We start from the raw sequence: 16,484 nt of genomic DNA, 5'->3' as shown, positions 1-16,484 counted from the left end.
TTAGGATAATTATAAAGTTATATAAAGAGATGCAAGGGTGTTTGCATATCTTATGAGTTTGAGAGCTTTAGTTTTTTGAGTTGTTTTCTAAAGCATTGAGAGAGTTTTAACAAAGCGTTCTTTGAGAAATATAGTTCTTTGATTCAATACAAAAACATTATGCGGTGATTATATAATCATTAAACACATATTTCAATTTCAAATAACCATTGGACACATAGACCTAGAGAGAAAGTTTCATGAGCACACAAGAGAGACGGACAGAGCGTTACAGAATGTTTTATAGATGCACTAGTATTTACTTACGAGTTTCAGTCTTATAGAAGCATATTTGTTTCTTTGTCACGGATGAGATCATACTAGTCAACACCACCAACGGCAACCATAATACTAAATGTTCAGAAGTAGACCAATTTTTTGTTTTTGAAGTAGACCAATTAAACTTTACAATATATATATCCACGTGAATATATTCCAATTCCAAAATTTATCAGAATTAATAATAAGAGAATACTTATTGAAAAACAAATTTGAGTAAAAGAAAATAGTTTTCCAATAGTATCTATAACAAACTTGGAAGGCAATCCCTATTCGCTAGTAATCAGCTTGAAAGTAGGACACACACTGTATGACTCCTCCCTCTTTTACTTATTCTATGCAACATATCTATAAACACCATCAAAATATTTTTCTTTATCTCGTCTCAAATCAAAGAGAGCAAAATGGACATTGAATCTTCTACAACCCATTCACCACATGTTCATCAAGAATCTACAAACCCAGCCCCGGACATGAAGCATAGAGGAGGATGGAGAGCAATCAAGTACATTATCGGTTCGTTACGTTCTCTATTGTCTTCTGATTTTATTAGGAGGGTTTTATTCTTATAGAAGATTCACTGAATGAAGTGAAAACTCCATTGTGTTTGTGAAGCAAACGAGTCTTTCGAGAAGCTGGCGTCGATGAGCTTGATAGGGAATCTATCGGTGTATCTCACCACAAAATACAATCTTGGTGGTGTTTTCTTGGTGAACATCATCAACATCTGGTCTGGTTCTTGCAACTTTCTTAGTATCCCAGGTGCTTTTGTCTCTGATGCTTACCTCGGAAGATTCTGGACACTTCTCCTCGGTTCCATCTCCTCTTTCCTCGTAAATTTTCTTTTCTATCTTCATTCCAACTAGCCGTGCACATGCGAAACTAAATTGATCTATTTTTAGTCCAAAATAGATATTATTAACATATTAGCTAGGATTCAATTAATACATTAAAAAGGGTAAAAACCTGTTTTGGGTTGTTGAGAAAAAAAACGTATTATTATTTTCTTTTTTTATTTAAAAATAGCATTAAAAAGAGAAAAAAAACTCAAGATAATATGATATTTCTTTTATTCTATATCATCAACAGTTGTGTAAACCCAAAAATAGCCTGAGGTTTTTGTACCATTGAAGAAAGATATTTAACTAAAATTCTCAAATTAGGATTTTTAATCATTTGACTTTTTAACTAATGTTATTTTGGAGATTTTTTATTTGTTATTTCTATCATATTTTTTGTTTGCTATCTAAGAGATTTACCTCTGATAGTAAATGTGAAAGGAAAGAGTGATTGATCCTTTTTTTTTTAATTTCACATGATAGGGAATGGGAATAATTGCTCTAACCGCGGCTCTCCCGCGTTTAAGACCCGAGGCTTGCAAAGATCCAACAAATTGTTCAAACCCGCCCGAGCGTTGGCAGCTTGCGGTTCTCTTTGCTGGTCTAGGTTTACTAGCCATAGGATCAGGAGGAATCAGACCATGCAACATCGCATTTGGAGCAGATCAATTCGATACAGACACTAAAAAGGGCAAATCTCAGCTTGAAACGTTCTTTAACTGGTGGTACTTCTCCTTCACCGTGGCTCTTGTCATTGCACTGACAGGTGTCGTCTATATACAGACGAACATCAGTTGGGTCATTGGTTTCGTGATCCCCACGGCTTGTCTTGCACTCTCAGTCACCACCTTCCTCATTGGTAAGCACACTTACATCTGTGCGGAGCCTAAGGGAAGTGTGTTCGCAGACATTGTTAAGGTTGTTGCCGCGGCTTGTAAGAAACGTAAGGTGAAATCTGGAGAAGGTGTAACATTCTACTTAGGCCCTTCTAGTGATGGATCCTCAGCCACTTTGGTCCAAGACAGACAAAGGTTAGTTTGTTACATAAGATGTTTTTTTATTTGTTTTTGCGTTTACATGTTATAAAATGATGTTTTATCTTGTTGAAGTAGAAGCAATATAAAAACTTATAATATTTTTTTTTTACCAATATTTAAGTATAAATATTTATTATCAATAACATATAATTTGTTTACTATTTGTTAAAATGGTCTTTTCTTCTAAATCAATCCACAGTTTAGAAAAAGAAACTTTTTATAAATGTATTTTTTTCATGTTACTATGTTTTTCCAATTGAACAAACGAATTTACTATTTTAAAGATTTTGTATGTACATAATTTAATATGCTAGACGCAAACATAAAGAGGAGATTCTTTAATTATGTTTGATGTTTGTGATTACAATTTACAATAGTTACATGGTTACAAGAAACTGAATTAGTACTCTTTTCGAAATGATGAATATTATTTCACTTTTCAATGCAAGATCTAAACAATGGCATTGACATGTGTAAGTGTAACTGTAATCTGTAAAGTCTCTAACAGTTGTCTTTACAACAAGATAAGAAATTTAACATAGAAAACGATTCAAGTTGGAAACTCCATGTCAATTTGGACAACATGTGTATAGACTCCATTCTTGCGACGCAAGTCTAACATCGATTCTTGCAACGCAAGTCTCTAACATTTTCTTCTTTTGATGTTTCGTTGTGACAGGTTAAGGTTTGTTGAGAAAGCAGCGGTAATAACTGATCCAAACGAGTTAAACGAAGAAGGTAAGGCCAAGAACAACTGGAGATTATGCAGTGTGGAGCAAGTAAAGAACCTCAAGTGCGTGACCGGAATTTTACCAGTTTGGGTCACAGGAATCGCGTGTTTCATGCTAACTGACCAACAGAACATATACGGTATCCTTCAAGCGATTCAGATGGAGAAAACGTTCGGACATAACTTCCAGGTCCCAGCAGGATGGATGAATCTTGTCTCCATGATCACTCTTGCCGTCTGGATCTCACTATACGAGTGTGTCATTTTACCAATAGCGAGGCAAATCACAGGACGCAAACAAAGGCTAAATATGAAACAAAGGATTCAGATAGGTATCGTGATGGGGATCGCTTGTATGCTCGTGGCAGGTTTCTTGGAGAAGGCTCGAAGAGAAGCCGCTCTAAAGAAGGGCTCTTTTGTTTCTCCTGTTTCGATTGTAATGTTGCTTCCTCAGTTCATGCTTGCGGGTCTAACCGAGGCGTTTTCGGCCGTGGCTTTGATGGAGTTTCTGACGGTTAAGATGCCTGAGCATATGAGAGCTGTCGCGGGAGCTATCTTCTTTTTGAGCTCGTCGATTGCGAGCTATATATGCACACTTCTTATTAATGTTATTGATAGCGTGACACGCAAGGAAGGGCGTTCGTGGTTAGGAGATAAAGACTTGAACAAGAACAGGCTTGAGTACTATTTTTTCATAATAGGCGGCGTTCAAGTCTTGAATCTGCTTTATTTTAGGTTTTTTGCTTCCAGGTTTGTCACTGAGAACAACAAGGACAACAGAGATTTTTAGTTAAGTGGTTGATCACTAATCATCTTTTGTTTTACTGGTTAGAGGTTGCGTTTTTTTTTTTTTGCTTAATTCATTTCTTGTGTACTGAGGCTTTTTCCATAGACATTGTGTGTAAGGATTATAGTTTTCAGATTCTACTGGAGTTGTTTATATATTGTGTTCATTTTGGTTTCATTGCTTTGATCATGATTTCATCTTAAAATTGTTATTATATAGAAATTGATTCTTAACGATTTCATAATTTTTATTAAACTCTAGTATTTCCAAGAACATAACTTTTATTTCTTTTTGCAGCAAAATTATCTATAACTTTTACAAAATAAAATGTCAAACCAAAAACCCATATATATTCACATTAAGAATTTCACAAATTTGTTTCATTGGATTATGCCTGCTACTAAGCTAACCTTCCCAATATTTGTCTCGATTTTATTTCGGTATTGGATCAAATGGGACATCGATTACAAGACTGATATGGGCCTTACAATTATTCACTATAGTTATTTTAAATTTCCAAAGTGTCTCAAAAACATTATAAACAACACGAAGGCATATCATTTGCTATTCTTCTTCTTCTTCTTCTTTCTCTCGTTTGTGCTTTGCTAGAGCTTGGAACCGTCAAACGTTGCACATTAATGTCCCTTCGCTGACAAGACGAGCTACAAGAGCCAGCCAAAATTTGTTATTGTGCAATTGGCTGCCGACAAAATTGACTTCAACGTAAACTCATCTGGCAAAATTATTGTCGTACATTGCTATAAAATGCACTCGCCATTTTGCTTCGAGTAACAGCTTCATCGCATAGAAACTAGTATACTCTTATATCTAGAAAATGGTGGCTCATCTAATAAATTATAAATTATAAATTATAAATTAGTTTTGTTATTAATATGATCAAAGGCACTTCATCATTATTATTTTTAATTTATCTTGAAAGAATTTACGATTAAGCTTTCTAAATCTGAAAAGATTAAGGGTGGTTTCTATTAAAAAAAAAATTAAGAGTGATAACCTACTAAATTTTAGTTCTTAATCATTAAATAGAAAAAATTGTATGTAGATCGTAACAGATGATCGGTCTACCTTTGGAATAAATTAGTAGTAATGTATTCCAAACTCAGATCATGCAGTGTAGTAACGATTCCACTTTGTTGCACCAAATGTGTTCTTTCCGAAACCGACTGGATCAGCCGAAAAAATAATCAAAAAAAAATTAACAACTATTTTGAGCTTCTAAAATAGCTAAGAAGCAAGTTTCAAAAAACAAGTTTTCAAAAAAAAAAGTTTCAAAAAAAATATTTCTTAGTATTAATTTTTATTAAAAAAGTTTCAAACAAAAATAGCTAATGGATGAGCCTTTACAAATGGTATCACACCCAAACGACTACACTACGGAGCTTTGTGGCTCACATTATTGAAACTAAAGTTTTTGTGTTGCAACGAAAATGCTAAACAATGCGACTGTAAATGATTTTATTATATTTGCTAAAATGAATAACATATATCAACTAGTGCATTTGCGTTTTCTATTGGAAAACTTTATAGTTAAAACGTATTTGAATTTGAGAAATTGTAAACAAAGATTATCTACTTTAATTTTCAATATAGTGCAAGAATGACAAATACCTGGAAAATCTTGGTTATATGCAGAATCATAAATGAAACTTTATACGTCAATTTCATAAAAAATCATACACAAAACTTTATAATAATATTAATAATTGTAGTTACATATTGGCGTATTGCCATTAATAAATAATATAGCAAGCCGATGTATTTTAGAGTATTGTTAGTGGAAGTCTTTTAGTCGGTCTCTACAAATTAAAAATAGAAAAAAGATAAAGAAAGAAAGAGACGAGGTCAAGAAACTCCTAATTTCTTTGAGAGATTAACTAAAGCACCTCCAATAAATATTTTTCACTGGAGTTCTTAGAAATAAAAATATTAAAATAATTAAAAAAGAGGGGAGAATGTGAGATAAGTTTTTTGGAATAAAGTATACAAAAATTCTTTAGATACTTTTCTTCTATTTGTAATGTTTTGAATCACTAATCTTAAGAAAAAAAACTTAATCACAAAATTGTATTGAAATAAAATACTATTATGATTATGTTTAGATACTGGTTTTTGGCGACCAACCGATGGTGTTGCTCTTAATATGTTGTCAATTTATTAATTGTTCGATTTTTTATTATATAAATCAATACAAAATTTTGGTAAAAAAAAGGGATTGGGGTATCTGACCAGTGCTGATGCTATTGTCTTTTGATATGAGATTTATGTAAATAAAGGAATGAAAGTGAAACTTTGGAGTCATGATTACACAATAGGTGTAAAAGACTACATAACTAGGCTTCTTCCCAAATCTGGGGAAAATGAGGGGTGGTGAGTGGAGATAAAATTAAAAAAGTTTTATTACTATATTTTTGGTTATAGACCAAATAAAAATTTGAGAAAAATAAAAGAAAAAATTGGGTCCTATCGATCTTATTGTACACCGAGGACCGAGCCGGACAGAATTTACTCGGTTCCACGTGCGATTGGCTTTCGAACCGGGACCACTATTTGAGTAAAGCCCGCTGGAGACGTGGTACGCATCGGGTGCACTTCTTTCATAGTCTTTTTAATCCAAACCGTTCACTTTTATGTAAATTTGAGAACATCGTACCAACCTGTCGGTTGTTTGGGAATTCCTATTTGTGTCTATCGAAAGAGGTTTGATCTTCTCTGATATGTGAATCCTAATGATAATTTTTTTTTTTATTGCGAATATTTATCTGTATGACAAGTTGAAATTTCCATTTCTGATTCCTCTGATTTTTCAAATATGTCACGTGAAGAAATCTAATCTCAAATATCCTTGCTGTCCTTGTTTTCTTGTTTGTTTGTTTACTTTTAGATATTGATTGATCCATTTTAGGTTTAGTGCATTAATTTGCTATACTACATCCTCTAACTCTAAACAAATTTGTTTATTACGGATTTGATATTTGATAATACACATCTACATTTGGCAAAAATTAATGTATACAAATATCAATCTTTTTATTTGCTAATCAAAACCAGAAATTTCTATCAAAATTTTCAAAAAATATAACTAGTTCTGAAATTTGGTGATGATTAATCTTTCTGAAAATCAATTGCATGTTCTCCCGACTCTCTCTCTCGACGGCGAAAAAGTTCGACAGAGATCGTCCCCCCATTTCATCCCGATTTCAAAATCCTCTCAGGTATTTTAAACCGATCCGTTGTCTCACAAAAAATCATACATTTGTCTCTTAACATAAAAATAATAATAAAATAAACTAATGACTTAAAAATTAGTCCTATCAATAATGTTGCTGTGAGTCTGCATAGTCTGGTTCGTGAATTGTGATTCTCTGACTGTAGACGAAATTTTCTGATGTTGCACTAATCGTAATAGTACACATCGTTTTGTCAATTAAGTCCTGGTTTATTCTCCTAATAATGTTCTACCTTAGCGAGATCGTTGTAAGAAAGTTTTATACGTTGAACAAAATGTAGAATAATTGATTCACGAGGTGGCTCATGCTAATAAGTGACTTTGAAAGCACAAACAGTGAATTCATGAACTCATGACAATGAAAATAATAGTAAGCATTTAATGAGAACATGTCAGATGGCTTTGCTCATCAAATTTAGGACTACAATAGCTATCAACCTATCACGGTTTTGTTTATATCAGTGAGACGAGTTATTAGTATATCCAAATGATTGACCATAAAGTAATCATATACATACACATTCATGGATAAAGCATCTGCATATATCTATTCTTTCATTTACTGATTCATATCTAGATCATGGAGCATATATATCAACATCGCATGGAAAGATATGATTAATACATCGTCTTAAACTCTAACAGAGTTATACATCAAGGTGCCTCCAATATCACCATTCATCATACAACATACTAATATAATACACATGAACCCTAACTGTATCAGTAATCAACATCAAATTGTCATCAAGCCGATGGTTAGAATTTAAATTTTCAAAAACACCAAAACACAAAGGATCAAACACTTTAGCGTGAATAATCATAATTTATTTTATTCATAAACAACTACAAAAGCAACAACAGCATCCGAGGATAATTGCAAAGAAGTAGCACATAGAGAAGCAAATAAGACACAATACATATTTAAGTGGGGAAATTTTATATAGATTTTTTTTATATATGAATACGATCATACTGTTGCACCCGAGTAATTAGCCATCATAGACTGACCTTGTTGCGGCTGCTGTTCTTGTTGTTGCTGCAGCTGAAGAGGCGGCTGCGTTTGCATTTTCAGCCTGTTGACTCTCTTCCTCTTCTTCTCGTAGCTAACACCACGAGCTTTGGACTGGAAGTCTCTGACTTCACGGAGGAATAACCTGACGGCGCGTGAGCCAAAGGGGTTAGCCTCGGGAGGGCCACCGTTCTCCTCGTAGGCGGCACGGAGGCGGCCGATTAGGGCGTCGAGTGAACCCCAGGCTTGTCGGAGAGGGCAAGGGCAAGGCGCGGGAGGGTTTGGGAGGCCGAAGAAGGCGCAGTTTTGGTGGTGGACCTTTGTTTTCCCGAACTGGTCGAGGTAGCGGAGGAACTCTAGCACGTGTGCGCCGCTGCACGACGGGAGAGAGAGCGGAGGACGGTGGTTCCGGAGGTATTGGCAGAAGGTGTTCCAGTCACGGCGTTTCTGGTTCTCGTACCGGCTTGAGGAAGGAGGTGTTGATTGTGTCAAGGTATTAGGGTTCTTGTTTGCTTGCTGTGAGATCAACTCCATAGCTTGTTTATGAGTTTGGGAAGTAGAAAAAGATGATGAAATCGGATTTAGGGTTTTGCTTTTCTTATATGGATCAAAGAGATAAGGTTCTTTAGATTATTAATCAAATTAAATAAAGAGAAAGAGAGAAGGAAGGACTTAGCTGCTTGTCATGGTGAGATTACTATAAACAAACACATATGAGCAAATATGGTGAGGCAAAGAAAGAATAAGCTGAAAAAAGAGAGAAGTGAAAGTTTGTGTCTGCTTATAGAAAAAGAAGAGAGTGAGATATATAATTGGAAGATATCAAAAGTAGGATTTTTTTTCCCGTTTATTATTTTATAGCTTTTCTACTTTGGGAGACGGTAGAGAGCCAATACACAAAATCACACTTGTCAAGAATAATGAGTGAGTAGCTTCAAGACTCGAGATCATTTTAGGAGGTCATTTAAAGAGATAGAGACAGAGCAGATGAGTACAACATATGAGAGAGAAGAAAAAAGAGGAGACTAACTGTTACACAGCGTATAAAAGAGTAATTTCATATGTGAAGAGAGAGTGACCCATGGGTCTAGTGGGGAACTTGAAGTTGAACATTGATATGACATGAGGAGGAAGAGTCTGTGTTCTTTGCAGCGACATTTTAATTATTTGTTCTCACAATACTTTATGCGATTACTTTGATTTCGCATTATTCTTGTTTCCTCCCTCGTTTTATTTTCTTACTTTTACAATGACCTCGTTAATATATATACTCATATCTTATATTTTTCGGAAATCATCGGTTAAAAACTCAGAATAACATTTTTTAAGAACTCAATCATTTTTTAAATTAATTTCTTTAGAAAGGAAAAAGAACAACGCTTCCTTTGTGACAATACGAACACGAGTAATTAAACTCTTAGATTCCTTGGAATACCACAGTTAGTAATAACAAAAAAAATTATATATTTATAGGTTTTTGTTACTATCATTACCACACCATAATTGTTTTGCATGTTATCATGTTACCAGTCGAAACCTTATTTTGTTTGCTTCAAGTTTAATAAAGTTAACCAAATAATAGAAGTAAGTAACGTATAAACTCGTCGGTCATGTGTTCGATTTCTGATAAAACAAAATTACTGTTATTTGGCATTGAATCATGCTTTAAACCTTATTTGAAAATCCTAAATCATGCTATTCATCAATATTATTTCTATAAAAATTTGTTAGAATTCGTCCAGATACTTCCGGTCAGTAAAAAAAACTCCGATCTTTTCTTTTTCGAAAATCGTAGGTTATAAACTCAGAATAACATCCCGTTAAGAACTCGATCATTTCTTAGATTATATTTCTTGAGAAAGGAAAACTAACAACGCCTCCTTTGTGATATGCGTTAATGTCCACCCCCAAGTAATTAAATTCTTATTTTGTTTGCTTCAAGTTGAATAAAGTTTTATGTGCACAGCTTCATCTCAATGGTAAAAGCTGCCAACTGAGCAGCGGCATTAGTAGTCGTGATAAATAGGGCTAGCCATTTTATCCGTTAAATTTGATTCGATTCGTTATTCGTTTCGATTTGATCCGAAAATTTCGGATATCCGTAAACTTTTAAATCAAAACAAATACTAAAAATCAATATCCGTTAAAATCAAAGCAAATCACAAATATTAAAATTTTGAGAAGGGAATATCCGATCTGATCCGACAATATATAAATACATGTATATCTTGATTATATTTAAAAAATTTAATGTAGAAAATTATATAATTATTATTCTAACGTATGATTTGATAAATTATATTCACATTATTACTTATATAAAAGTATTACATAAAAAAACACATTTATGATAATTATATTTTTTTCTTAAGTTTTGTGTTATTATAATTGTTAACTAAGTTCAATTTTTTTTATAAAATATGTAGATTCACTACTTCTTTTAATTTTAATCATATATATCATGCAAAAAATTATTTTACAAAACAAATTTTGTATCAAAATTTTAAGATTATTTGTATTAATCAAAACATATGAGATATCCGTAAGCATTCGTAAATATCAGCAAATATCTATTTATTTTTCGGATATCTATTTTTCCGAATATTCGTATTTTTCCGAAGTAAAACAAATCAAAAAATTAAATATCCGTGACATACGAAGCAAATCATAAATATTTTTAAAAATCCAGATATCCGATCTGTGCCTAGGTCAAGTGGTAAATTTGGCAATAACTCCTAGAGTAATTTTAGCACCGAACTATTTGGAAAAATCATTGCCGGGATCTTCAGTTATTGCTAGTTTGTGGTAGCGACGAATCAATAGTCTACAACTTTGTTTGACTCTTCTAAAAGACTATCGTGTGTGAATGTTTGTTAAACCTTCGTTTTCGTAGTGTTTTCCTTCATTTGGCCCTTCGCTTTCTTCATAGTATAACTGACAGATTAATGTCTAAGTTCAATTCATCATCCTAAACACACAGCCATCATCAAAGTGTATTTACAAAATGATTACCTTTAACAACTTTCGTCATTTGAGTTTTGCACTTTGAAACAATCACAATTATGTGAGAAGTTTGATTTGAATTTCATGGCATATAGGTCTTTTAATAACAAACGATTTGGCATTTTGTGACATTAATCATCCAGTATTTATCACGATTTCCAGCTGATATTTACAACATGTATGAAATGAAATCTTAACTCCACATGTTACGCGGGAAAGGTTTAGCGAGCAGTTTTCTATCAGATTTTATGGCGTGGTTACTTAGAATTTTTGAGGATTGATTATATGCTAGATTTGTAGAAGATACTAAAAGATCGTGTTTTATCCGATGATAATTTTCTGAAGTCCCTATAGTATCGCAAGCAATTATGAATTGGCAGAAGTTTGGATCGTGACACAAAGTGAGTTTTTTCTTTTGAAAAAATGGCGATGACATTTAACTTTGGCACATGTTTGTAAGAATTTATGGTAGAAAAAAATAATAATAACAAAGAAGTTAATAGCATCATTAATGGGAGTTTTTAGGACATGGTTTTTAGCAGAATATAAAAACCCGATTCTTAATTTTTAACTAAAAATGCTAAGAGTCGGCTCTTAAATAAGAGATTTAAGAGTCGACTCTTAACTTTTTTAATTAAAAATTAAGAGTCTGATTCTTATATTCTGATAAGAACCATGTACTAAAAATCCTACGTTAATAATGGTCTAAGGCTGCTGGCTTGACTGAAAAGAAAAACATTTAAAAAGACCTACAAACTGATGATTGGACCAAAAACTTCATAACAGACAATGAAAAGAACGTCCATAATATATAGGAATTCCTAAGGCCATTAAAAATTAAAAATCAAAACAATCGCGTACCGCCATGAGTCAGTGGAGCTCGTGAACAATGTAAAAAACTCACTAAAATTGGTTTTTAATTAATAGTTTTTGTAACCGATCTTTAAGAGTTTTGTGGAGGTCCACACACTAATAACCTCACTAAAGACCCTGATAGTCATTCTCTAATATATAGCCATGATTCATATGGAATATGTTTTAGTTTAAAATTAATATGCAATAAATGGATAAATACTAACTATTTTCAATTGGATCAATTTTAGTTTACACTGAACTGATATATGTTTTGTTACCACTATTCATATATGATGAAAGTTTTAAACCATATTAAATATATGTTGATCTTGTCAGTATTAGTAAAATGTACTTAGTGTTATAAAATAAATGTTTTTTTTGAAAAACTATCACAATATCTGATTCAAGTTTGAAATGCTTTCAAATAATGTTAAACGGCAACAGGATTGTTGTTACTAAACTACCATTTAAACTGTCGATCCAAATTCAGATTTTTAGAATAACTGTGACTGTTTCCAAAAAGCTTAAACCCTAGAAATAATGTTTTACCACAACCATGCATGCAACCATATTAAATGTTATGAGTGTTTACTCAGATTTAAATTTCAATTGATAAAAATGGATTAACTCATTTTATTTTACTCTAAATTGATCTTATGTTTTATACATGTAATTCTAAGAAGTATTTGTCTTGGAAAAATGTATATGTATTCAGATAATTTACAGATCATCATCATCCAAGACAAGTTTGGCATCTACAATATAAGAGTGAAAAAATAAAATTGTCAATAAATAATAAAGTAGACATCAAACATAGGGAGACTTTTAAACAAGAGGTAGAGCCACGGAATGGCGCGTGAGAATCCATTAATGTCAGTGGGAAGCAAGAAGCAAACAGTGTTTTGATTTGACACCAACGTCACGTTTACTGATCTCTTGCTGTATACGAACTCTGTTAATCTCGATTCTTAAATGTGATTTTTTTGGCTAAAGAATCACTTCAAATCTTTCCCTCAATCACGAAACACACATGTTGTATATATATATATATATTTTGAGATCTCCATAGGAATGATAATCCAAGATAGAACATTCTACGGGGAACAGATTTCCAGCCTTTGGAAACTAAAGCCCTATCAATATCATACTACTATGGATCACTATAGGGTTAAGCTTTTAAGAAACTTTTGTTGGTTAAACCAAGACTATTTATTGTTTAATTTTCATCTTTTTTTAGTAAAATACCATTGTTCCATATTTGGCAAAATAGTATAGTATATGCTCTTCACGTGTATTTATGATTCCCGTCCCCCTTTCCTGTGTCTCTCTTAGGGTACATTAACCAGTTGATTATTTTTCTATGTTAAAGAATTACCGATATTTTCCCAGCCAAAACAAACAAAGTATTGGTACACATCCCATATACATACTTGACACTTACGTACATAAATATGCGTACCCCTATTAAATGAGAACTAGATGTCCAAAAATATTTACATTTTCGTCGGACATTAAGGAGTTCTTTTAAATTATATAGAAACATTGTACACATGTAAACATTTATTTTATCTTTTAGAATGAACGAAGCAACCAACAAGTGAACAACGTATGACAGATACGCGAGAATGGATGTTACACGCAGGCGTAACAAACACTCCCGCACGACAAATAAATGTTCAATGTAGCTCGACATTGTTGACAAACAAAAAAAACGTAACGAATATTACAACAACTTTATAGCCATTCTATCATTTTCTAAAAGATTCTTCTTTTTCTTTTTAAGATCCACCGTTTTTACATAGTACTAGAAATTGCCACTTTTTCGTATTTGTTTGTCTAGTCCTGTCCGTAACTATGGTTTGGTGTATGAAACTTCTCCATCAATACCTAAAATATTGTCTGTAAATGATTTGTTCGTAAATCACACGTGTGTACATGCGTAACGCTTGTAATAGACTAAACGTAAGAGCGTCTAGTCGCTTACATCAGATTAAGTTTTGATATATCAAGTTCAAAACATACGATCTATACGTTTTTACAGAAAGATATATAAATTATAATTTACACTATTTTGTGAAAGTGGTAGATCAACGATTTGTGTTTTTTTAAGAGAGCGTTGAATAAGTAAGTTTTCATATTATAACCAAATTTGCGTTCATTCAATGCTGTGCAAAAATATAAAACAAGCAAGTGATGGTAATACATCCCTACTAATTATCCAGTGTTTAAGCATCTAATTAAGTCTGAGAAAATACGCATAATATATGCTCATTAGTTTTAATCTGATTCAAAAATAATTTTACGGCCTGAGATTGTGATACCAACCCATCTTTTATCGAGTCAAATACGTGTTTACAGTTTTTAATCCTTTGTTGAAATCTTTACGGGAGAGTTTGGTGTTGTGGAAGCTAAGAAAGAGTGGAGTAGATAGCTGGTTTTACCGGGTTGGGATCAGGTTGTAGCGGTTTGGAAAGAAGAACTACAAGAAAACAAGGGATATTCCGACGGAGTTCCCAATAAAAAAAAATCGGAATCGACTGTTTTTTTGTAGTGGAGTGGCGGTTTCGTTTAGAGATGATAGGAAAGTGTTGGCGTGGAATCGAAAAGAAGAGGCAAATAGGCAATCACGGTTGTGATGGATAGGGAGATGTTACAGGCTAGAAGCTGGGTCGCTCAAATGGTTGTTGGAGGTTCAAATCGGATCAACCAAAGATGTGACCGGTTGGTCGATATGGTCTGAAATCGATTGTAAAACCTGAAACAAATGAAAGATGAATGAGATACGAATGTTACGAAGAATAAACTAAGATAAATAAATAAAGGAAAATGATAGATATGGCGGAATCAAGCTGCTGGATGTGTATCACTCTCAGCTTGATCAAAAGATTGATTGAAGTGGATTTGCGGATGAATGTTTGATTGAATCTCTCAATCTGATGGATGATGGAAACGATGTGATTGACTCTCTCAATCTGTGTACTGAGCTTGTTTGATTTGCACAAACAAACTAGACTCACGAAATCAATAGAACAACAAAGAATCTCTCTTTGAATCCTAAAGACCGATATTTTATACAAAGAACAATCTTTGATAAAAACTGAATAAACTTTTTATTAACTTGGTGATTGAGGGTGATCTTTACAATGGACGACAATGAGCTTATATAATGCTCAGATACAAGACTCTAAACGTTCACAAAAGAAAAGAAAGGAAACAAATCAAAACTAAGCAAGAAATCGGAAACTAGCCGTTGGAGCCTTTTGTGGGATTTTGGCTCCAAGTAAAAAATCTGATCTTTCTTGAACCTGGACGGTTTTAGAGGATAACTAAGCTTCCTGGGAACTTTCTTGACTGCTTGGAATGTGCTGAGGTCGTGCATAAACTCAAGGAAAAAGAGCTGTTGAAGTTTGAATGCAAGAAGCTCCAAATAAGGCAAGTTGGAGTTAATGGGGATCCTCCTGATCCTATGTTGGCTGGTGCATGGTATGAACTTGTGGAACTCCTCTGGCTCGTGCATAATGTCTCCTGGTAGCTTTGGTTTAGTCAACATGTCTTCTGGTCGGAGCTGATTGGGTTAGAAGTGATTAAACCGAAAGATTGTCCAATCTTTCCATAAATGGCTCCGGGTGGGTTTGAGAACTTCTTTAAGGATCCGCCTGATCCTATGGGCTCTGGTGCAGCTAAGGACTTCTGGAATACCTCCTGATTGGTTAAGATGATCTCCTGGTTCCCATAAATAACTCTGGGTCGAACCAAACTGAATTGGTTGAAGACTTTCCATAGATTGACGTCGGTTTGGCCGGTTCTGGGGAATTGATCATAACTCCTAATTTCCGTGGCTATTTCTCCTGATCTCGGGCTTTCTGGAAATCTGATAAACTCCTCTTGACTACTATGATTGGATTTGCTTCAGGCCGCTTCTTCATTGGGCTTGAATCCTCTTCTAAAGTCGGATACTCGCAGATGGACGGGCTGAGAAACTTTTGACTTGTAGAATTCATAACTTCTGTCTCCGTGAATATTGGCCCAATTCCAATTGGCCTGGACTCCTTCTTGAGTTTAGAATCCATAACAATTAGCCTCGTCATTTAAACCCTCCTGATTTGTAAGATATGACATTTTTAGTACACATATGTCCTGGCTGGCGCCTTGGCTGGTTGAGTAGAGCTTTGGGTTGACCTCTGGTTCGGTTGCTGATCTGATGGCCGCATCAGGAGAAAAAGGTGGTGGAAGCTGAAGATGGACACTATCTAGTTTGAATTTGGAGGGAGGAATCAATGGTTGTTTTGGTAGTGAGGCCGCCGAGAGATGATGATTGGCAGATAAATGATGATGTTGTTATTAAAAGAATACAATTTAGAATATAAGTAACTTCCATATAACAATACTTCATGCTTTTGGCAAGTATGTGATTCCTTTGTTTGATACATATAGGGATGTTAATATGGGCTCAACGTGACAGGGTTAGCCCTAACCCTGCAAACCCATTTGTAACCCTAACCCTCATTTTTTAAACAGGGTTTAAATAGGGTTGGCCCTAATAGGACCAGGGTTTAAATTCTAACCCTTTTATTTTGATTCACACAACTATTATACAATATTTAATAATGTTTTTCATCAAAAAAAACTTAAAGTAGAGTTTTCTCGCCAAAAACT

At 33.8% G+C, this 16,484-nt stretch overlaps 2 protein-coding genes across 2 annotated transcripts; one reads left to right on the top strand and one right to left on the bottom strand.

Annotated features, from left to right (window-relative positions):
* Positions 1-691: 691 nt before the first annotated feature.
* On the top strand, positions 692-3,864 carry LOC106323067 (protein NRT1/ PTR FAMILY 2.8-like). Its single transcript, XM_013761235.1, has 4 exons — positions 692-834; positions 934-1,151; positions 1,641-2,188; positions 2,874-3,864. Exons 1-4 carry the CDS (start codon positions 723-725, stop codon positions 3,712-3,714), a joined length of 1,719 nt encoding a protein of 572 aa, XP_013616689.1. The 5' UTR covers positions 692-722; the 3' UTR covers positions 3,715-3,864.
* A 3,911-nt stretch (positions 3,865-7,775) lies between these two features.
* LOC106323069 (protein LIGHT-DEPENDENT SHORT HYPOCOTYLS 1) lies at positions 7,776-9,007 on the bottom strand. The gene has a single exon (XM_013761236.1). It carries the CDS (start codon positions 8,502-8,504, stop codon positions 7,929-7,931), a length of 576 nt encoding a protein of 191 aa, XP_013616690.1. The 5' UTR covers positions 8,505-9,007; the 3' UTR covers positions 7,776-7,928.
* Positions 9,008-16,484: the final 7,477 nt, after the last annotated feature.

The sequence above is a fragment of the Brassica oleracea genome, chromosome C2 (assembly GCF_000695525.1).
Source record: "Brassica oleracea var. oleracea cultivar TO1000 chromosome C2, BOL, whole genome shotgun sequence".
Classification (NCBI taxonomy): domain Eukaryota; kingdom Viridiplantae; phylum Streptophyta; class Magnoliopsida; order Brassicales; family Brassicaceae; genus Brassica; species Brassica oleracea.
This window is presented reverse-complemented; position numbering and strand designations above follow the sequence as displayed.